Consider the following 23,685-nt stretch of genomic DNA (forward strand, 5'->3'; position numbering starts at 1 on the left):
AGAGTGACTTGCTGAGTGAGGAGATGGAGCAGACAAAATAACAGCACTGGATTGTGTCCATATCCTCTTTCCTGGGACCCATGAATGCTACCTACGCCCAAAGAGACTTCCTAGATATGCCTAAATTAAGGCTCCTGAATGGGCATGTGACTTGGGTTATAAAGGTGAAAGACATATGATCTCAAGGGCCCTCATAAGGGAAGAGAAGGCCATGTGACTGGAGAAACAGAATTAGAGTGCTAAATGTGTGTGTGTGTGTGTGTGTCTGTGTGTGTGTGGGCACACACACACACAGACACACACACACACACAAAGAAGAAAGAAATTGAAATGATGTACTTGGATGATGGAGGACAGGCTGAGAGCCAAGGAGGGCAAGTAGCCACTGGGACACAGCTAAAAGAATGATCTGATACTTAGGATTTTTTTTAAAGCTTTGTATTCTATGACACATCCTGGAGGACCACAAAACAAGGGAATCAATAAATAGTAATATTCTGTGTTTGCTGTTAATTTTGTCAGGTGTTAACACAATCTGAGTGTTGAGTTTCTGTTTGAGCCAAAGTGCGTTTACTTGTTAAGCCCGGCTGTCACCAGTGTGCATCGGGTAATGTCTACTTCTAACCACTGATAAGTGTAAACTGTAAGCAAGCAAAATTGTAGCAGGTCTGAACACTTTGAAGATCCGGATTCTGCTAAAAAGTAAACACTCAGGGCTGTTCTGGTTCCACTGTGTGTCTAGGATTTGCTTAGTACTCCTCTTAAAAAGTCCTGTAGCTGGCCCCCATGGTGGCGAACACCTTTGATCCCAGCACTCTGGAGGAGGAGGCAGATAGATGGATCTCAGTGAGTTCCAGCCAGCTTGGTCTACAGAGTGAGTTCTAAGACAGCCAAGACTGTTAAACAGAGAAGCCCTGTCAAAAAAAAAAAAAAAAAAAAAAAAAAAAAAAAAAAAAAAAAGAAAGAAAGAAAGAAAAAGAAAGAAAAGAAAAGAAAAAGGAAAACCATACAGCAGTGTATGTTGATAGTCTGCTACAAAAAGGCATGCCACGTCCTGAGGACGGCCACAGCACTCTTCAGCAGTCCTGATCTTAATGTTCTTTCTGCCCCCATTCCACAAGTACCCTGAGCCTCGGAGACTGGGAATTCAACAAACACTAGTGTTCTTCAACATTTCATAAGACTTTAGGTAAACCCAGCCTAAAAGCCTCTCCTTCTAGAACTCCTAGTCTCTTAAATTTGGCCAAGAAAAAAAAAAAAGATTTTAACATTCTCTCCTTGGATGTCTACACACACACACAATGTCTACACACGCACAACACACACACACACACACACACACACACACACACACACACACACACCCCATGGGATGGATCAAACACTAAGGGCCTCCCTCCTTGTTGGATGACCAGACCAGACCAAACCACAAGATGGGTTAATCAGTGATGTCTTCACAGAAAATTGTTCTGAGACATGGAAGGAAAGAATGATCAAAATGGAGTGGTTTATGGCTCCTGAGAATAATTCCTCACACAGAACCCTGTAAATAACACACACACACACACACACACACACACACACACACACACACACACACTCACTATGTCACTGTATCATTAAAAATAAAGCTAGGTGTAGTGACTCATGCCTTTAATCTCAGCACTCAGGAAGCTGAGGCAAACAGATCTCTGTGAGTTCCAGGCCTTCCATGGCTGCAAGACTCTGACTCAATCATGATAATGATAATAATGAGGAGAAAAGAAACCTTCCCGTGATGAACATGGGCTTTAGAAATGCATGACTGCTGAGCCAGCTCTATAGAAGACACCTGAAGAGATTCTTTGGAATGAAGAGAAAAGTAAACCATCCACCTGGCCACAGGGAAGAATAAACCACTCTTGAATAAATTAAACAAGAGCCAGGCAGTGGTGGCACACACCTTTAGTCCCAGCACTTGGAAGACAGAGGCAGGCAGATCTCTAACTTTGAGTTCGAGGTCAACCTGGTCTACAGAGTGAATTCCAGACAGCCAGGACTACAGACAGAGAAACTTTGTCTTGAAAAACAAAACCAAAAGTTAAGCAAGAGAGGAATAGCAAAGCACCAAATACTATAAAATCAATAAAATGATAGGAAATAATACTCACTTCTTAATAACTCTAAATACTGATAGTCTTGATTTCTGTTCAAAGACACAGACTAGCAGAATGGATTAGGGGACAGGAACTATCCATTTGATGTCCCTACGAAATACCTCACCATGAAAGATAGATGATGCCTTAGATTGGAAGGATGAAAAAAAATGTATCCAAGCAAATGGAACTAGGACACAAGGAATCCTCACTGTTCAAGACCTGACAAAGCAGACAGCAGAGGAAAAACAGGCTCTTCATACTAATTAGTGAGCCACACATCAATAGTACATTGTAATACTAAACATAAACATGCCAAACATGAGTGTACTTAATTCCACAAATATTATTACTTTAGCATAGTAAGGGTGGGTGAATTGAACACCCTACTCACTTAATTGATGTTACATCATTCTACACAGCTACATCTCCACTCCAAAAACTTTTCATTGCACTCTGGAGAATTGAAGGCTCTGAAACACAAATGGTGAGTTCTACAACAGGAGGGCCAGGGAATGGGAACAGTGTTGAAATATTGTCCATCGAAGTAGATGTTCTTCTTGTGCTGTAGGAGACTCAATGCCAGGAATCTGATTCAAAGGCAGGTAGAGGGCCAGTCCCAAGTCACCCAGGAATGAACCCCAACAAGAATCACATCCCCTGTCCCTCTATCCTTATGGCCCCCAGTGAGGTGACAAGGATAAGGCAGGAGTTTCTTTGTAGATTTTTATTTCATTTCACATATCTCTTATTCCGTAGAGAAAAATGTATACACCCCTAACACTGCAAGATTCAAAAGTTTAGAGAAAACACAAGACTCTCCATTTGTCTTCACTGAGAGCATTGGTTATTATCAGAAGCTGACCACGGCTGATGAAGGATTGTGTCTCCCAGGGAAAAAGGCAAGAAATAGGTGTGCAATTGCCAATGGATACCTGGGGTTCCAAGGAACCCAAATGGGAACCAGGGAATCCTCCCTGAACATCATCAGTGATGGATACCCTTGAGGCTCTCCCCAAGGTAAAGACGTGCCATAATCCCAAGCCTAATACACAGGAGAAAGCAGTGCCATTGGCAATTGACGGTATATTGACATCAGGGGTTTACCAACCCAATCATAGAAAGGATCTGCAAGGAAAAGAAACAGAGAGATCAAAAGCTTGGCACACACACATTCACTAAATAACATTAATTGCCTATCCTGTGTGTCCTAGTCGACTATAAACATGTTCAAATTCCATTCCCGGGAGGTGACAGGGGAAGAGTGGCAGACATAGAGGACCGAATTTCCAACCAGAAAGGGGCTTCCATACAGTGTGTGATGTGCTCTATGCTCAACAATGACAGGCCACCTGATGTCACAACCAAGAGGGCTTCAGAAGACAAACTAGAAAGGACTAACCTGGGAAGTGGCTTTCCTGGGGCCTGGGGCCCAGGATAAGGAGAAAACAAGGGTTCTGTCCTGGGTCTCTCGCTACATAGTTTCCTGTGCAGATACTGCAGACTGACCAGCAGGTCGAAACAGCTTTGCCATGACTTCTTCAGGCCCCTGTGAAAGAGTCGCTGGCAAAGAGCCCTGGTCTTCTTGTGAATTTTTCTGCCTGGGTGGCCTATTTCCACTTCTACTACTTCCCACTCCTGCAGGAAGATCCTGATGTCAGGGTCAGTCCATCTGCTCCGAGAAGGCCCTGCAAGGACCTAATTCAACAATGGCTGTCAATGAACAGAAGTTCCGAGAATCCAGTAGTCGTTGTTCCCCGAGGAGGAATGTCTCAACTGCTCTTTAGTATTTGTCACATCTAAAAGAAGTAGACTCTAAGACAGTGTTTCTCGCCTGTCAAATCTGAAAATCTTTCATACGGTTCCTCCTGTTGTGTTGATTCTTAATCCTACACTTTTTCATTGCTGCTTCATAACTGTGTATTTACTACCATTGTGAAATATAAAGTATATAAGTGTATTTTGCCATATTTTAGAACATAATTGTCTTTTCACCTCATGAGGGGTTCCCAAACACTGGGTGTCAAACATCTCTCTAATGCCACCCAAGGGATGGATTTGCCATCCCGGGCCATACCTCGTAGGCAAAAGAGAGAAACTTTGGAGCAGTCACCTTGAGCAGCTGGAGTGCCTGAGCCGAGCAGTGGCTGCAGGGGAGTGGGGGTGCAGATTGGAAAATGCAGACCACCAAGGCACTGCTCTTTACTCCAGGTCGGATCCACTCCTGTACCAGGGGTCTAATCAGACCTGTGTCTGCCTCCCTCCTGAGTAGGACAGAGGCCCTGTCTAAACAGCCTTCCAGTAGCAGCTCCCCTACTCCAGGGGGCCAGACGGGAATTGCAGACCAGTGTTGTGTCCCTGGACATTGACACAGCTGCCAAGGCTATTGGTGCTGGGGCTGCCACAGTTGGTATGGCTGGCTCAGGGACGGGCATTTGAACAGTGTTTGCTAGCTTGATTACTGGCTATGCCAGGAAGCCATCTCTCAGGCAACAGCTCTTCTCCTATGCCGTTCTGAGCTTAGCCCTGTGAGGCCATGGGGCTCTTCTGTTTGATGGTAGCCTTCCTCATCCTCTTCGCCATGTGAGTTGAGGCTCCATGGGGTCAGCCAGCCATCCATGCTGCTTGGACTCCAGGCCAGGCCTGGTGCTGGAGTGTGCTAACTTTTACCATTAAACAATTTTTGTCAAAAAAAAAAAAAAAAAAAAAAAAAAAAAACAGAGGAAAGAGAGAGAGAGAGAGAGAGAGAGAGAGAGAGAGAGAGAGAGAGAGAGAGAGACTTTGTCCTTCAGGTCCATTCACACATTTCCATTATGAAATCTGGCCCAAGGTAGAGGTGTGACATATCCCCTCAATACACCTGGACTAAATGAGTGTCTCATACCTTGTTGTAGAAATGGCTTCTGTAGCAGGGAAGACACACCATGAGCAAGGCAACCCTTATGAGCAAGGAAATCCCTTAGTGGGGTGTCTCACTTAGTGGTCAATGGGTTTAGTCCATTGTCACCATGGTGACATACAAACCTGCATGTTGCTGGCTACAACTTGGTCAAAGACAACAGAGAACGAACTGTGACGTTCAGCTAAGCATAAGCACAACAGACTCCAAAGCCTGCCCCCACAGTGACACACTTCCTTCAACAAGACCACACCTCTCAATGGAGGCAGAGGCTAAGAGATTATGGGGAAAATTACATTCAACCTACCACAAACCTCAATCATCCTCATAAGAAGTGAAACTTCCCCCATCCAGAGGACAGACCCCCATCGAGGAGATGCCCAGCCATTTGGGGATTTTAACTACTGGTAGATGTAGTCAAGTACACCATAATTCCACCCCTTTTCAATTTGATACACAATTAGGTCACCTTATGACATGCTGAAGTCCAAAACATTAACCAGCTCATACCTACATGAAAAGAGTCATTGTATGAAATAACTCTAATGTGTTTATGTATAATGGCCATAGAACTATACGGCCAAGAATGACAACAACATTATATACTTAAGGAGATCATAGTTGGCCCTGACGTATTACAAATGTGACCCCTAAGATGCAAAAGCATTATTTGAGACCTAGATCAAAGGATCAGCAGCCTATAATTCACACCACCAGAGGAGATTCACATAAAGTCCCTCACAGAACGGGGGAAGGGACAAGTCCCCCAGAGCACAGGGGAAGTGGGGGGGGCAGCAAATGGAGAAAGAATTAGGAGAAAACAAGGGGTAGGAAAGGAAAACATGTGCGTCCAGGAAGATTGAACCCGGTTAGGAATAGAAGACAGGAGACAGAGAGAGAGAGAGAGAGAGAGAGAGAGAGAGAGAGAGAGAGAGAGAGAGAGAGAGAGATCATAAAAGAGGGAGCCAATAATGGTTGAAGATAAAATTGAACCCAAAGAAAAGTCTAGAGAAATACAAGACTGCTGCCAACTAACAATCTGAGTTTCCGTGGATAGGCTACCATAAATGCCCTTCCCGGAGAGTGAGATCAACAACTAACTTCTCCATGGAGCCCTCAACTATTGCCTGATGGAAACACGACCAAACACCCATACATAAACCCTGAGTGGAAGTAGAACCCAGATGCAGATGGAGAGGACAAGACCAGCTGGCAGAAACACAAAGAGACAGCTTACCTGAACAAGGAGGAGCTAACGGGCCACCAGACTGATAGCTGGGAAGCCAGCAGGGGACTGACTCAGGCCCCCCCTGAATATGGGTCTCAGCCAGAAGGACTGAACAGTCTAAGGGACCTCAGACAGTGGAGCCAGGAAGTATCCCTGGTGCACAAAAGGACCTTGAGAACACATCCCCCAAGGAGGGATAACTGCCTTAATCTAGAGTCAGGACAGAAGCCCTAGTCCCTACTTCACATGACCTGTCAGATCTACATGACCCCAACTGGATGGCATTCCCCTACATATGGAATTGGGGTGAGGGGATGGGAGGGGAGGGTGGTTAGAGTGCATGTGAGAGGGCAGAGAGGGTAATGGGGAGGGAGGAAGGGAGGGAGGGCCGGTGGGAGAGAGGGAGAGGGAACTGGGATCGACATGTAAAATAATAAATTAAATTAAAAAAATGCTTTGACTCCAAAATTTAAGTTCAAGGACAAGTTACTGGGGATAAGGACTTCTATTTTTGTTTCCACAGAAAATGAAAAGATGTGGATTCCTTCCAGACTAATGTGGTTTGATCAAGCCACACCACCTGAAACAGAGTACCTACCAGGTGATCCTACATTCAAAACAGCTGGACAACGCAGCCTTACAGACTACAGCCAGGATTTCTGGGTCTTCTTCAAATCCCCTTGACAGCGCCCCTTACCAGCAAGAAGTAGTTTGGAAAGAACGACGCCCAAATTCCCAAATATTGTCTATAAATGTTTGCTTTCATTTAAATCAACTTGGTTATATAAAAGAAATAAAAAAAAATGCAAAAGCATTTTCAATTCACACTGGATGACAATGTCGCTGGTGGACATTATTTTATATCTGATTCTTAACTGTGATAGCTTCCCCTTCATCTGAGTAAAACCACTTCTATACCCATATCCGTATCATCTCAGTCTGGTTTCCCTTGCACACTGGGCAACGGGAGGCTTGGAAACAAAGACTTTGAGTTCTACAGCTGAAGGGCTACAGAATGGAAACTCTGATGAGGTACTGTCCATCAGAGAGACATGCAGATGTGGTACAGGAGTCTGAGTACAAGAGTCCCATGCAGAAAGAGAGTACTAGAATCAACCTCCTCCAAGCCCCCATCCCCTGCTGCTCTATCCTCATGGCCCACACTGAAATGACAAGGATGAGGCGGGAGTGATTTTATTGACCTTTATTTGATTCCACCTTTGTCTGCATATAGGAGGCAGACAAAGATGCGTACACATACAACACATAGGGTCCTCGTGTTTCTAGAGAAAACACAGCAATCTCCACTGAATTCCCTGAGGGCCTTGGGTGTCATCAGGAGTCAAGCACTGTTGGTTGACACTGGAGTCTCTAGGACGGGAGCAGGAAGGGGTTGTGCAGCCGAAAAGAAGGCTGGATGGCCGGAATGCCCACAAGACATCATAGACCATTGGTAGCCTTGAAGCCTTGGAGAAGGTGCAGGTAAGCCATAATGGCAAGGCTGGTACGGGGCAGATGGTATCACCATTGGAAGTTGAGGGTCCATCGGATACAGGGGGTAACCAGCTCCATATTTGGGAGGCCCTGCCAAGAGAAGAAACTCAGTGAGATCATGAGCATGGCACCACAGTTGGCCCTATTCACCCTCAGCAACTGCCTGGCTCCCGTCTCTCGGTCTGCTATGAACAAGTCCCAATTCCATTGCCTGGGGTGAAAGACAAGGTCAGACACACAGGGCACAGACTTTCCCACCATGGGCCACGGAAGCTGTAGGAATGGGGCTTGCCTGCATCCTGTGCTATCCCCAGTGGGTGCCCACCACAGAGAGGCCAGCTGATTCCACACTCAAGGGCATTCCCTGGACCGTCCCCAAGAAACTTACCTGGGAAATAGCTTCCCTGGGGTCTATGGCCCAGGATCCTATACAGGGCCTCGGCATACGGAGAAAACAAGGGTTCTGTCCTGGGTCTCTCGCTACATAGTTTCCTGTGCAGATACTGCAGACTGACCAGCAGGTCGAAACAGCTTTGCCATGACTTCTTCAGGCCCCTGTGAAAGAGTCGCTGGCAAAGAGCCCTGGTCTTCTTGTGAATTTTTCTGCCTGGGTGGCCTATTTCCGCTTCTACCACTTCCCACTCCTGCAGGAAGATCCTGATGTCAGGGTCAGTCCATCTGCTCCGGGAAGGCCCTGCAAGGACAGGAAGGGGGTCACTATTGTGAACACAGCATGCAGGTGTACCGCTGAACTCTTCCTGGGAAATCTTCCTGCTCACTCACTAGCCACGAGTCCCCTAACTCACTCCAGGACTTGGCATCCACCCTGACCGCAGTGCCAAGCAATGTCCTCCCTCGGGATGAGTAGGTACCCTCGCCTTTGGAGATTAAACATCAGAACAGGAGGGGCAGTCGCGGGCCTAGCTGACTGGGGACGCTGTCCCTGTATACACTGACAGCCACCGTTCCACCTATCATTTTGGAGACTCTGTGCAGCTGGGGAGATGGCCAGCTACCTGGCACCACTGGCTGTCCCTCTCTGTCCATCACAGCTGTCCCCATCTTGACTCATGCATAGACCAGTAAGTCACTGAAAAAACACACCGTCTAGAAGGATTTGGATTTAGCACAGGTTTGCATACAAGTACCTGAGAGTGTTGGCCCTTGCTGCTGCACACTCTGCTCCATCCTAGCTTCTCCTCTGCTGTTTCTCAAACTTGTCAATTGGGGTTCTTTTCTCTGTTCACAAATGAATAAATAAATTATTAATCATTTTCATGCAACTTTCTAAGCTGTCCCTGCATCAAGGAACCAACCCCTCGCAACAGCATCCAATCAAAAGACTCCACATTCCTCACCTACAGGTGCTGGTACATACATTCTCACCTAATGGGAAGCTTGGTCATCAAATTGGACCAAGCAATGCCTCCAGTGAAGCCTGAGGTGCCCCCTGTGGAAGGGACAGATAAGAAACAGAAGGGCCTGTCCTTTGACAGGACCTCACCCATTCTCTCCTGCTCACATTCTACCCCCCAAATCTTCTGCATTATCCTGCTGCTAAAATACCTCTAGAGTCTCCTGATGAACCCCAGCTGGTTGTCCGGACATATACAGGTTATCAGAGGAAAGATGTCAACCCACAATTTTTCATCTGCTATCGCATGGCATGGGTGTTTGGCCGGTAGCTATAATCCTGGCTCTTTCACAAGAGGACAGGGAGATTCTACACTTCAGGGTAATCCTTGACTACACAGTAGGTTGTGGGCAAGCCTCGGACAAAGAAGAATCTGCCTTGAGGCAGAGGTGCTGCCCGCCTTTAATCCCAGCACTCGGGAGTCAGACCCTGGTTGACCTCTGTGAACTCAAGCACATCCATGTCCACAGAGCAAGTTCCAGGACAGCCAAGGCTGCGCCACAGAGAAAACATCCCACAAACCCCCTAACAAGAAAACACACACACACACACACATACACAATAAGTGGGATTGGAGATAGTTTAGCAGTTAAGTGCATTGGCAGTTATTTCACAGGGCCTGATTTCACTTCTCAGTAACCACATGGAGGCTTGCAGCCATTTATAATGGGATCTGATGCCCTCTTCTGGGAAGCAAAAAGTCTAAAAAACAAAACAAAACAAAAAAGAAAAACAAAAAACAACAACAACACAAAAAGGCCTGTCGGTGTCACATGCCTTTAATCCCAGCACTCAGGAGGCAGAGACTGGCAGATCTCTGTGAGTATGAGGACAGCATTGTCTACAGGACTAGTTCCAAGACAGCCTCCAAAGCTACAGAGAATCCCTGTCTTTTAAAAACGGAACAAAACAAACAAACAAACAAAAAAACAATCTGCCAAGACAAACATAAAAAAACAAATAATCCCAAGAAAACAAGGATCACTGGCTTTTGTAATTGCAGAAATGTGTTCCCGTTTAAGGCAGTTACCCACGTTTCCTTGCCTGTACAATGAACAGAGAACCAACACCTCCAATGGGGCATACTACTACTCCTGGTTCATTTCACCTCACTCCATGTGGAGTGGAGAAGCATGCCAGAGACACAGTTTAAGGCTATAAACCTCCTGGGATGGATTGAAAAACAAACATTCCAGCCATCCTCCAGAAAACACCAGACTGGATGACCTGGACCTTACGTACATTTTCCCTTCTGAGCTCTCTTGTGGTCCACAGAATCAGGAAACCAGTGTTCTGTAGGTGCTGCTGGGTGCCACAGAGTCTGGAGTGTGCAGTGTGGAGGGAGGGTTCTGTTCACTGCCCGAGCTCCAAGAGGTCTGGGAACCCGATGGAGATCTGACCCTTTATAAAGCTCTTGGTAGGCTCGAATCTGGCCACGCCTGACTAGATTCCAGGGTGTGTCAACAGAGTATAACAGCAGCTTTGCATCCCATCTCAGGAGGCTGAGACAGGAGGGATGCCCAAGTTTCTAGCATTCTTAGGTTAGACCTCCTTGAGAACCACACAGTCTCCATTAAAAGCTATCAAACAAGCGCAGGAAACATAGGCAAATAGTTTCAATGTCTTCTTTGAAGCAGCTTTTTGGTTTTTCATAGCACATTTATTAAATATCTTCACTTCATGTAAACTGTGATTGAAACCTGAGATGTACAGAAAGTTTGGAACTTCTCTATCAAAGGGCCAAAAAGAGAAATAGTGAAGGAGGCTAAGAGATCATCAGGAAGCATGGCCCGAGGAAGAGACAGGAATGGTGAACACTGGGGCCTTCTATATGGAGGCGACACTGGATGGGCCCAGTTTGTGCAAAACTGTCACAACTCAACACGTGTGTCAAGGACGCTTCTCTCGCCTACAGAAGCATGAGAGTTGCCTCAGCTAGCTCAGTGTTTGTCACCTAGTCGGACAAGAGCCCTCTCCAGAAAGAATGGCCCTGACACAGGCATGGCCTGTTATTTACTTTATGGATTATAAGATGATTTAACACAGTGGCAAAATACACCTAGAAAGGAGCAACTTATGTGAATTTAGGTTTGGGCTGGGAGGTCACCACACCCTGAAGAACTGTATTTATGGGTAGAGTCATCGGCGAGGGTGAGGACAACTGGTCTACCCCTTGAGATGTGCTCTTTCCACGCTGTGTTCACTTTAATGCAAGGGATCTCACAGGACCACGTGGACAATGCCATAACCAGTGAAAGGAAGCATCATTCTCAAGTCTAGGGAAAAGAGTCATTATTTTACTTGGTGGGTTTTCTTGTTGTGAGTGAGGATCTTGAGACAGTAACTCTCATATCCCAAGATACAGTGAAACCCTCTTTGTAGACAAGAATGAGCATGAATCCCTGCTCAATTTCCCTTGGTTTGCCTGTTGCTAGGATGATCTACTCACTCCTGTCATATCATAGTACAGGGCTCATGGAAAGAACAAAGTTGGCAAGAGACTTTAAGGTGGATTTTAATCACCAGGACAAGAGTAATTCACCAGGCCAGGCCTAGAATGAAGAGCTCCTACCTATGGAATTGCGATTCCCTGGATCCCTGAGCCTACAATTCCTCCAGTAGTACCCGATGACCTTGTACCCCTCTTATCCCTTTCCCCGGTGATCTGATCTCTGCCCACCCACAGACACAGCATCTGTGCAAAGTACCATGAAAAACAGTTATGATGTGAGCCCCCTATAAGAAGATCCTTGATAGGTAGCCAATATCCCAAGAAATCTCTCTTTTGGTTTTTGTTTTGTTTTGTTTTCAGATGTTGATTTCCGGAGGTTTCTAGCATGACTCACTGACAATGGCTATGTGTGGTGTGCTAGAGTTCCCTACAATAACTGAAATTTAGCATTATTCTTTCCCTATACGTGTGTGTGTATGTCTTTTAGTCAGGGTTTTCTACATTCACCAACATTAGGGGACATATACACATATGTGAGTGAGTGAGTGAGTGAGTGTGTGTCTTTCTGCGTGTCATTTTTTAGACAGGCTGCTGTCAAAATCATGTGATCCCTAGATGTGAATGGAAAGTAGGAGAATGTAGAGTTTACTTGGCCATTTGGGCCGGGTTGTCTCAGCTATTCATCTGTATATGCTGAAACTGGATAAGTAGGTCCAATATCACTGAAGGAATAGATGTACTGCCAGGTTCAGGCCAAACAGACATGAAAATAGGAATCGATCCTCATTTGATTGAGTTTATATTGGTTTCCAGCTGAAGCTGAGAGCCTGATTAAAGGTGTGCCTTTCCTTTTCAGGATTTGGATTAAAGGCGTGTCTTGTCCCACTTACAGGCCTTGATCTAAAGCCTGTGTCTTCCCAGCTCAGTATAGGGATCAAAGGGGAGTCCTTCAATTCTGAATTTGTAATTCATTTGGAATAAAGTCAAATTTACAACTACGAGGAGTCAACAGTGTGTGTGTGTGTGCGGGGGTGGGGGAGGGTTCGTATTCCTGTGTTTATGTGTGTTTGTCTATGTGCCTGTCTCTTGGTATAATGTGTATGTTTATGGATGTAGATATGTGTAAGTGTGTGTATGTGTATGTGTATATATCCGGTATGAAAAGAACCACATAAAGGCAGCTAATCCAACAATGGCTGCCTATGGACAGAAGGTCTGAGAATCCAGTAGTCGTTGTTCCCCGAGGAGGAATGTCTCAACTGCTCTTTAGTATTTGTCACATCTGAAAGAAGTAGACTCTAAGACAGTGTTTCTCACCTTTCAAATGTGAAAATCTTTCATGCGGCTCCTCATGTTATGTTGATTCTTAATCCTACACCTTTTCATTGCTGCTTCATAACTGTGTATTTGCTACCATTGTGAAATATAAAGTATATAAGTGTATTTTGCCATATTTTAGAACATAATTGTCTTTTCACCTCATGAGGGGTTCCCAAACACTGGGTGTCAAACATCTCTCTAATGCCACCCAAGGGATGGATTTGCCATCCCGGGCCATACCTCGTAGGCAAAAGAGAGAAACTTTGGGTCAGTCACCTTGAGCAGCTGGAGTGCCTGAGCCGAGCAAGGGCTGCAGGGGAGTGGGGGTGCAGATTGGAAAATGCAGACCACCAAGGCACTGCTCTTTACTCCAGGTCGGATCCACTCCTGTACCAGGGGTCGAATCAGACCTGTGTCTGTCTCCCTCCTGAGTAGGACAGAGGCCCTGTCTAAACAGCCTTCCAGTAGCAGCTCCCCTACTCCAGGGGGCCAGACGGGAATTGCAGACCAGTGTTGTGTCCCTGGACATTGACACAGCTGCCAAGGCTATTGGTGCTGGGGCTGCCACAGTTGGTATGACTGGCTCAGGGACGGGCATTTGAACAGTGTTTGCTAGCTTGATTACTGGCTATGCCAGGAAGCCATCTCTCAGGCAACAGCTCTTCTCCTATGCCGTTCTGAGCTTAGCCCTGTGAGGCCATGGGGCTCTTCTGTTTGATGGTAGCCTTCCTCATCCTCTTCGCCATGTGAGTTGAGGCTCCATGGGGTCAGCCAGCCATCCATGCTGCTTGGACTCCAGGCCAGGCCTGGTGCTGGAGTGTGCTAACTTTTACCATTAAACATTTTTTGTCAAAAAAACAAAACAGAGGTAAGAGTGAAGGGGGAGAGAGAGAGAGAGAGAGAGAGAGAGAGAGAGAGAGAGAGAGAGAGAGAGAGACATTGTCCTTCAGGTCCATTCACACATTTCCATTATGAAATCTGGCCCATGTGAGAGGTGTGACATTTCCCTTCAATACACCTGGACTAAATGAGTGTCTCATACCTTGTTGTAGAAATGGCTTCTGTAGCAGGGAAGACACACCATGAGCAAGGCAACCCTTATGAGCAAGGAAATCCCTTAGTGGGGTGTCTCACTTAGTGGTCAATGGGTTTAGTCCATTGTCACCATGGTGACATACAAACCTGCATGTTGCTGGCTACAACTTGGTCAAAGACAACAGAGAACGAACTGTGACGTTCAGCTAAGCATAAGCACAACAGACTCCAAAGCCTGCCCCCACAGTGACACACTTCCTTCAACAAGACCACACCTCTCAATGGAGGCAGAGGCTAAGAGATTATGGGGAAAATTACATTCAACCTACCACAAACCTCAATCATCCTCATAAGAAGTGAAACTTCCCCCATCCAGAGGACAGACCCCCATCGAGGAGATGCCCAGCCATTTGGGGATTTTAACTACTGGTAGATGTAGTCAAGTACACCATAATTCCACCCCTTTTCAATTTGATACACAATTAGGTCACCTTATGACATGCTGAAGTCCAAAACATTAACCAGCTCATACCTACATGAAAAGAGTCATTGTATGAAATAACTCTAATGTGTTTATGTATAATGGCCATAGAACTATACGGCCAAGAATGACAACAACATTATATACTTAAGGAGATCATAGTTGGCCCTGACGTATTACAAATGTGACCCCTAAGATGCAAAAGCATTATTTGAGACCTAGATCAAAGGATCAGCAGCCCATAATTCACACCACCAGAGGAGATTCACATAAAGTCCCTCACAGAACGGGGAAGGGACAAGTCCCCCAGAGCACAGGGGAAGTGGGGGGGGCAGCAAATGGAGAAAGAATTAGGAGAAAACAAGGGGTAGGAAAGGAAAACATGTGTGTCCAGGAAGATTGAACCCGGTTAGGAATAGAAGACAGGAGACAGAGAGAGAGAGAGAGAGAGAGAGAGAGAGAGAGATCATAAAAGAGGGAGCCAATAATGGTTGAAGATAAAATTGAACCCAAAGAAAGGTCTAGAGAAATACAAGACTGCTGCCAACTAACAATCTGAGTTTCTGTGGATAGGCTACCATAAATGCCCTTCCCGGAGAGTGAGATCAACAACTAACTTCTCCATGGAGCCCTCAACTAATGCCTGATGGAAACAGGAGCAAACACCCATACATAAACCCTGAGTGGAAGTAGAACCCAGATGCAGATGGAGAGGACAAGACCAGCTGGCAGAAACACAAAGAGACAGATTACCTGAACAAGGAGGAGCTAAAGGGCCACCAGACTGATAGCTGGGAAGCCAGCAGGGGACTGACTCAGGCCCCCCCTGAATATGGGTCTCAGCCAGAAGGACTGAACAGTCTAAGGGACCTCAGACAGTGGAGCCAGGAAGTATCCCTGGTGCACAAAAGGACCTTGAGAACACATCCCCCAAGGAGGGATAACTGCCTTAATCTAGAGGCAGGACAGAAGCCCTAGTCCCTACTTCACATGACCTGTCAGATCTACATGACCCCAACTGGATGGCATTCCCCTACATATGGAATTGGGGTGAGGGGATGGGAGGGGAGGGTGGTTAGAGTGCATGTGAGAGGGCAGAGAGGGTAATGGGGAGGGAGGAAGGGAGGGAGGGCCGGAGGGAGAGAGGGAGAGAGGGAGAGGGAACTGGGATCGACATGTAAAATAATAAATTAAATTTAAAAAATGCTTTGACTCCAAAATTTAAGTTCAAGGACAAGTTACTGGGGATAAGGACTTCTATTTTTGTTTCCACAGAAAATGAAAAGATGTGGATTCCTTCCAGACTAATGTGGTTTGATCAAGCCACACCACCTGAAACAGAGTACCTACCAGGTGATCCTACATTCAAAACAGCTGGACAACGCAGCCTTACAGACTACAGCCAGGATTTCTGGGTCTTCTTCAAATCCCCTTGACAGCGCCCCTTACCAGCAAGAAGTAGTTTGGAAAGAACGACGCCCAAATTCCCAAATATTGTCTATAAATGTTTGTTTTCATTTAAATCAACTTGGTTATATAAAAGAAATAAAAAAAAATGCAAAAGCATTTTCAATTCACACTGGATGACAATGTCGCTGGTGGACATTATTTTATATCTGATTCTTAACTGTGATAGCTTCCCCTTCATCTGAGTAAAACCACTTCTATACCCATATCCGTATCATCTCAGTCTGGTTTCCCTTGCACACTGGGCAACGGGAGGCTTGGAAACAAAGACTTTGAGTTCTACAGCTGAAGGGCTACAGAATGGAAACTCTGATGAGGTACTGTCCATCAGAGAGACATGCAGATGTGGTACAGGAGTCTGAGTACAAGAGTCCCATGCAGAAAGAGAGTACTAGAATCAACCTCCTCCAAGCCCCCATCCCCTGCTGCTCTATCCTCATGGCCCACACTGAAATGACAAGGATGAGGCGGGAGTGATTTTATTGACCTTTATTTGATTCCACCTTTGTCTGCATATAGGAGGCAGACAAAGATGCGTACACATACAACACATAGGGTCCTCGTGTTTCTAGAGAAAACACAGCAATCTCCACTGAATTCCCTGAGGGCCTTGGGTGTCATCAGGAGTCAAGCACTGTTGGTTGACACTGGAGTCTCTAGGACGGGAGCAGGAAGGGGTTGTGCAGCCGAAAAGAAGGCTGGATGGCCGGAATGCCCACAAGACATCATAGACCATTGGTAGCCTTGAAGCCTTGGAGAAGGTGCAGGTAAGCCATAATGGCAAGGCTGGTACGGGGCAGATGGTATCACCATTGGAAGTTGAGGGTCCATCGGATACAGGGGGTAACCAGCTCCATATTTGGGAGGCCCTGCCAAGAGAAGAAACTCAGTGAGATCATGAGCATGGCACCACAGTTGGCCCTATTCACCCTCAGCAACTGCCTGGCTCCCGTCTCTCGGTCTGCTATGAACAAGTCCCAATTCCATTGCCTGGGGTGAAAGACAAGGTCAGACACACAGGGCACAGACTTTCCCACCATGGGCCACGGAAGCTGTAGGAATGGGGCTTGCCTGCATCCTGTGCTATCCCCAGTGGGTGCCCACCACAGAGAGGCCAGCTGATTCCACACTCAAGGGCATTCCCTGGACCGTCCCCAAGAAACTTACCTGGGAAATAGCTTCCCTGGGGTCTATGGCCCAGGATCCTATACAGGGCCTCGGCATACGGAGAAAACAAGGGTTCTGTCCTGGGTCTCTCGCTACATAGTTTCCTGTGCAGATACTGCAGACTGACCAGCAGGTCGAAACAGCTTTGCCATGACTTCTTCAGGCCCCTGTGAAAGAGTCGCTGGCAAAGAGCCCTGGTCTTCTTGTGAATTTTTCTGCCTGGGTGGCCTATTTCCGCTTCTACCACTTCCCACTCCTGCAGGAAGATCCTGATGTCAGGGTCAGTCCATCTGCTCCGGGAAGGCCCTGCAAGGACAGGAAGGGGGTCACTATTGTGAACACAGCATGCAGGTGTACCGCTGAACTCTTCCTGGGAAATCTTCCTGCTCACTCACTAGCCACGAGTCCCCTAACTCACTCCAGGACTTGGCATCCACCCTGACCGCAGTGCCAAGCAATGTCCTCCCTCGGGATGAGTAGGTACCCTCGCCTTTGGAGATTAAACATCAGAACAGGAGGGGCAGTCGCGGGCCTAGCTGACTGGGGACGCTGTCCCTGTATACACTGACAGCCACCGTTCCACCTATCATTTTGGAGACTCTGTGCAGCTGGGGAGATGGCCAGCTACCTGGCACCACTGGCTGTCCCTCTCTGTCCATCACAGCTGTCCCCATCTTGACTCATGCATAGACCAGTAAGTCACTGAAAAAACACACCGTCTAGAAGGATTTGGATTTAGCACAGGTTTGCATACAAGTACCTGAGAGTGTTGGCCCTTGCTGCTGCACACTCTGCTCCATCCTAGCTTCTCCTCTGCTGTTTCTCAAACTTGTCAATTGGGGTTCTTTTCTCTGTTCACAAATGAATAAATAAATTATTAATCATTTTCATGCAACTTTCTAAGCTGTCCCTGCATCAAGGAACCAACCCCTCGCAACAGCATCCAATCAAAAGACTCCACATTCCTCACCTACAGGTGCTGGTACATACATTCTCACCTAATGGGAAGCTTGGTCATCAAATTGGACCAAGCAATGCCTCCAGTGAAGCCTGAGGTGCCCCCTGTGGAAGGGACAGATAAGAAACAGAAGGGCCTGTCCTTTGACAGGACCTCACCCATTCTCTCCTGCTCACATTCTACCCCCAAATCTTCTGCATTATCCTGCTGCTAAAATACCTCTAGAGTCTCCTGATGAACCCCAGCTGGTTGTCCGGACATATACAGGTTATCAGAGGAAAGATGTCAACCCACAATTTTTCATCTGCTATCGCATGGCATGGGTGTTTGGCCGGTAGCTATAATCCTGGCTCTTTCACAAGAGGACAGGGAGATTCTACACTTCAGGGTAATCCTTGACTACACAGTAGGTTGTGGGCAAGCCTCGGACAAAGAAGAATCTGCCTTGAGGCAGAGGTGCTGCCCGCCTTTAATCCCAGCACTCGGGAGTCAGACCCTGGTTGACCTCTGTGAACTCAAGCACATCCATGTCCACAGAGCAAGTTCCAGGACAGCCAAGGCTGCGCCACAGAGAAAACATCCCACAAACCCCCTAACAAGAAAACACACACACACACACACATACACAATAAGTGGGATTGGAGATAGTTTAGCAGTTAAGTGCATTGGCAGTTATTTCACAGGGCCTGATTTCACTTCTCAGTAACCACATGGAGGCTTGCAGCCATTTATAATGGGATCTGATGCCCTCTTCTGGGAAGCAAAAAGTCTAAAAAACAAAACAAAACAAAAAAGAAAAACAAAAAACAACAACAACACAAAAAGGCCTGTCGGTGTCACATGCCTTTAATCCCAGCACTCAGGAGGCAGAGACTGGCAGATCTCTGTGAGTATGAGGACAGCATTGTCTACAGGACTAGTTCCAAGACAGCCTCCAAAGCTACAGAGAATCCCTGTCTTTTAAAAACGGAACAAAACAAACAAACAAACAAAAAAACAATCTGCCAAGACAAACATAAAAAAACAAATAATCCCAAGAAAACAAGGATCACTGGCTTTTGTAATTGCAGAAATGTGTTCCCGTTTAAGGCAGTTACCCACGTTTCCTTGCCTGTACAATGAACAGAGAACCAACACCTCCAATGGGGCATACTACTACTCCTGGTTCATTTCACCTCACTCCATGTGGAGTGGAGAAGCATGCCAGAGACACAGTTTAAGGCTATAAACCTCCTGGGATGGATTGAAAAACAAACATTCCAGCCATCCTCCAGAAAACACCAGACTGGATGACCTGGACCTTACGTACATTTTCCCTTCTGAGCTCTCTTGTGGTCCACAGAATCAGGAAACCAGTGTTCTGTAGGTGCTGCTGGGTGCCACAGAGTCTGGAGTGTGCAGTGTGGAGGGAGGGTTCTGTTCACTGCCCGAGCTCCAAGAGGTCTGGGAACCCGATGGAGATCTGACCCTTTATAAAGCTCTTGGTAGGCTCGAATCTGGCCACGCCTGACTAGATTCCAGGGTGTGTCAACAGAGTATAACAGCAGCTTTGCATCCCATCTCAGGAGGCTGAGACAGGAGGGATGCCCAAGTTTCTAGCATTCTTAGGTTAGACCTCCTTGAGAACCACACAGTCTCCATTAAAAGCTATCAAACAAGCGCAGGAAACATAGGCAAATAGTTTCAATGTCTTCTTTGAAGCAGCTTTTTGGTTTTTCATAGCACATTTATTAAATATCTTCACTTCATGTAAACTGTGATTGAAACCTGAGATGTACAGAAAGTTTGGAACTTCTCTATCAAAGGGCCAAAAAGAGAAATAGTGAAGGAGGCTAAGAGATCATCAGGAAGCATGGCCCGAGGAAGAGACAGGAATGGTGAACACTGGGGCCTTCTATATGGAGGCGACACTGGATGGGCCCAGTTTGTGCAAAACTGTCACAACTCAACACGTGTGTCAAGGACGCTTCTCTCGCCTACAGAAGCATGAGAGTTGCCTCAGCTAGCTCAGTGTTTGTCACCTAGTCGGACAAGAGCCCTCTCCAGAAAGAATGGCCCTGACACAGGCATGGCCTGTTATTTACTTTATGGATTATAAGATGATTTAACACAGTGGCAAAATACACCTAGAAAGGAGCAACTTATGTGAATTTAGGTTTGGGCTGGGAGGTCACCACACCCTGAAGAACTGTATTTATGGGTAGAGTCATCGGCGAGGGTGAGGACAACTGGTCTACCCCTTGAGATGTGCTCTTTCCACGCTGTGTTCACTTTAATGCAAGGGATCTCACAGGACCACGTGGACAATGCCATAACCAGTGAAAGGAAGCATCATTCTCAAGTCTAGGGAAAAGAGTCATTATTTTACTTGGTGGGTTTTCTTGTTGTGAGTGAGGATCTTGAGACAGTAACTCTCATATCCCAAGATACAGTGAAACCCTCTTTGTAGACAAGAATGAGCATGAATCCCTGCTCAATTTCCCTTGGTTTGCCTGTTGCTAGGATGATCTACTCACTCCTGTCATATCATAGTACAGGGCTCATGGAAAGAACAAAGTTGGCAAGAGACTTTAAGGTGGATTTTAATCACCAGGACAAGAGTAATTCACCAGGCCAGGCCTAGAATGAAGAGCTCCTACCTATGGAATTGCGATTCCCTGGATCCCTGAGCCTACAATTCCTCCAGTAGTACCCGATGACCTTGTACCCCTCTTATCCCTTTCCCCGGTGATCTGATCTCTGCCCACCCACAGACACAGCATCTGTGCAAAGTACCATGAAAAACAGTTATGATGTGAGCCCCCTATAAGAAGATCCTTGATAGGTAGCCAATATCCCAAGAAATCTCTCTTTTGGTTTTTGTTTTGTTTTGTTTTCAGATGTTGATTTCCGGAGGTTTCTAGCATGACTTAATACACTTATCATCACTGACAATGGCTATGTGTGGTGTGCTAGAGTTCCCTACAATAACTGAAATTTAGCATTATTCTTTCCCTATACGTGTGTGTGTATGTCTTTTAGTCAGGGTTTTCTACATTCACCAACATTAGGGGACATATACACATATGTGAGTGAGTGAGTGAGTGAGTGTGTGTCTTTCTGCGTGTCATTTTTTAGACAGGCTGCTGTCAAAATCATGTGATCCCTAGATGTGAATGGAAAGTAGGAGAATGTAGAGTTTACTTGGCCATTTGGGCCGGGTTGTCTCAGCTATTCATCTGTATATGCTGAAACTGGATAAGTAGGTCCAATATCACTGAAGGAATAGATGTACTGCCAGGTTCAGGCCAAACAGACATGAAAATAGGAATCGATCCTCATTTGATTGAGTTTATATTGGTTTCCAGCTGAAGCTGAGAGCCTGATTAAAGGTGTGCCTTTCCTTTTCAGGATTTGGATTAAAGGCGTGTCTTGTCCCACTTACAGGCCTTGATCTAAAGCCTGTGTCTTCCCAGCTCAGTATAGGGATCAAAGGGGAGTCCTTCAATTCTGAATTTGTAATTCATTTGGAATAAAGTCAAATTTACAACTACGAGGAGTCAACAGTGTGTGTGTGTGTGCGGGGGTGGGGGAGGGTTCGTATTCCTGTGTTTATGTGTGTTTGTCTATGTGCCTGTCTCTTGGTATAATGTGTATGTTTATGGATGTAGATATGTGTAAGTGTGTGTATGTGTATATATCCGGTTTGACAAGAACCACATAAAGGCAGCTAATCCAACAATGGCTGCCTATGGACAGAAGGTCCGAGGATCCAGTAGTCGTTGTTCCCCGAGGAGGAATGTCTCAACTGCTCTTTAGTATTTGTCACATCTCAAAGAAGTAGACTCTAAGACAGTGTTTCTCACCTTTCAAATGTGAAAATCTTTCATGCGGCTCCTCATGTTATGTTGATTCTTAATCCTACACCTTTTCATTGCTGCTTCATAACTGTGTATTTGCTACCATTGTGAAATATAAAGTATATAAGTGTATTTTGCCATATTTTAGAACATAATTGTCTTTTCACCTCATGAGGGGTTCCCAAACACTGGGTGTCAAACATCTCTCTAATGCCACCCAAGGGATGGATTTGCCATCCCGGGCCATACCTCGTAGGCAAAAGAGAGAAACTTTGTGTCAGTCACCTTGAGCAGCTGGAGTGCCTGAGCCGAGCAGGGGCTGCAGGGGAGTGGGGGTGCAGATTGGAAAATGCAGACCACCAAGGCACTGCTCTTTACTCCAGGTCGGATCCGCTCCTGTACCAGGGGTCTAATCAGACCTGTGTCTGCCTCCCTCCTGAGTAGGACAGAGGCCCTGTCTAAACAGCCTTCCAGTAGCAGCTCCCCTACTCCAGGGGGCCAGACGGGAATTGCAGACCAGTGTTGTGTCCCTGGACATTGACACAGCTGCCAAGGCTATTGGTGCTGGGGCTGCCACAGTTGGTATGGCTGGCTCAGGGACGGGCATTTGAACAGTGTTTGCTAGCTTGATTACTGGCTATGCCAGGAAGCCATCTCTCAGGCAACAGCTCTTCTCCTATGCCGTTCTGAGCTTAGCCCTGTGAGGCCATGGGGCTCTTCTGTTTGATGGTAGCCTTCCTCATCCTCTTCGCCATGTGAGTTGAGGCTCCATGGGGTCAGCCAGCCATCCATGCTGCTTGGACTCCAGGCCAGGCCTGGTGCTGGAGTGTGCTAACTTTTACCATTAAACAATTTTTGTCAAAAAAACAAAACAGAGGTAAGAGTGAAGGGGAGAGAGAGAGAGAGAGAGAGAGAGAGAGAGAGAGAGAGAGAGAGAGACATTGTCCTTCAGGTCCATTCACACATTTCCATTATGAAATCTGGCCCATGTGAGAGGTGTGACATTTCCCTTCAATACACCTGGACTAAATGAGTGTCTCATACCTTGTTGTAGAAATGGCTTCTGTAGCAGGGAAGACACACCATGAGCAAGGCAACCCTTATGAGCAAGGAAATCCCTTAGTGGGGTGTCTCACTTAGTGGTCAATGGGTTTAGTCCATTGTCACCATGGTGACATACAAACCTGCATGTTGCTGGCTACAACTTGGTCAAAGACAACAGAGAACGAACTGTGACGTTCAGCTAAGCATAAGCACAACAGACTCCAAAGCCTGCCCCCACAGTGACACACTTCCTTCAACAAGACCACACCTCTCAATGGAGGCAGAGGCTAAGAGATTATGGGGAAAATTACATTCAACCTACCACAAACCTCAATCATCCTCATAAGAAGTGAAACTTCCCCCATCCAGAGGACAGACCCCCATCGAGGAGATGCCCAGCCATTTGGGGATTTTAACTACTGGTAGATGTAGTCAAGTACACCATAATTCCACACCTTTTCAATTTGATACACAATTAGGTCACCTTATGACATGCTGAAGTCCAAAACATTAACCAGCTCATACCTACATGAAAAGAGTCATTGTATGAAATAACTCTAATGTGTTTATGTATAATGGCCATAGAACTATACGGCCAAGAATGACAACAACATTATATACTTAAGGAGATCATAGTTGGCCCTGACGTATTACAAATGTGACCCCTAAGATGCAAAAGCATTATTTGAGACCTAGATCAAAGGATCAGCAGCCCATAATTCACACCACCAGAGGAGATTCACATAAAGTCC

At 46.2% G+C, this 23,685-nt stretch overlaps 1 protein-coding gene and 2 pseudogenes across 1 annotated transcript; 2 read left to right on the top strand and 1 right to left on the bottom strand.

Moving 5' to 3' along the window:
* Positions 1-2,912: 2,912 nt before the first annotated feature.
* On the bottom strand, positions 2,913-17,892 carry LOC127230057 (uncharacterized). Its single transcript, XM_051195174.1, has 9 exons — positions 17,853-17,892; positions 17,511-17,582; positions 17,093-17,398; positions 8,563-8,634; positions 8,145-8,450; positions 7,771-7,846; positions 4,213-4,282; positions 3,645-3,833; positions 2,913-2,918 (listed from the first exon to the last, which is right to left on the bottom strand). The coding sequence occupies exons 1-9, from the start codon at positions 17,890-17,892 to the stop codon at positions 2,913-2,915; spliced, it is 1,137 nt and encodes a 378-aa protein (XP_051051131.1).
* LOC127230500 (ATP synthase F(0) complex subunit C1, mitochondrial-like) lies at positions 13,265-13,692 on the top strand (annotated as a pseudogene).
* A 4,328-nt stretch (positions 17,893-22,220) lies between the features above and the next one.
* On the top strand, positions 22,221-22,648 carry LOC127230501 (ATP synthase F(0) complex subunit C1, mitochondrial-like; annotated as a pseudogene).
* Positions 22,649-23,685: the final 1,037 nt, after the last annotated feature.

The sequence above is a fragment of the Phodopus roborovskii genome, unplaced genomic scaffold, assembly GCF_943737965.1.
Source record: "Phodopus roborovskii unplaced genomic scaffold, PHOROB, whole genome shotgun sequence".
Lineage (NCBI taxonomy): Eukaryota > Metazoa > Chordata > Mammalia > Rodentia > Cricetidae > Phodopus > Phodopus roborovskii.

Coding starts and splice junctions, on each gene's coding strand:
- LOC127230057 (XM_051195174.1), bottom strand. CDS start 17,892: ATGGAGCAGAGTGTGCAGCAGCAAGGGCCAACACTCTCAG. Junction 17,399..17,510: donor GGTGGATGCCAAGTCCTGGA/GTGAGTTAGGGG, acceptor CTGTCCTTGCAG/GGCCTTCCCGGAGCAGATGG. Junction 4,283..7,770: donor ATGGTGATACCATCTGCCCC/GTACCAGCCTTG, acceptor ACTCCCCTGCAG/CCACTGCTCGGCTCAGGCAC.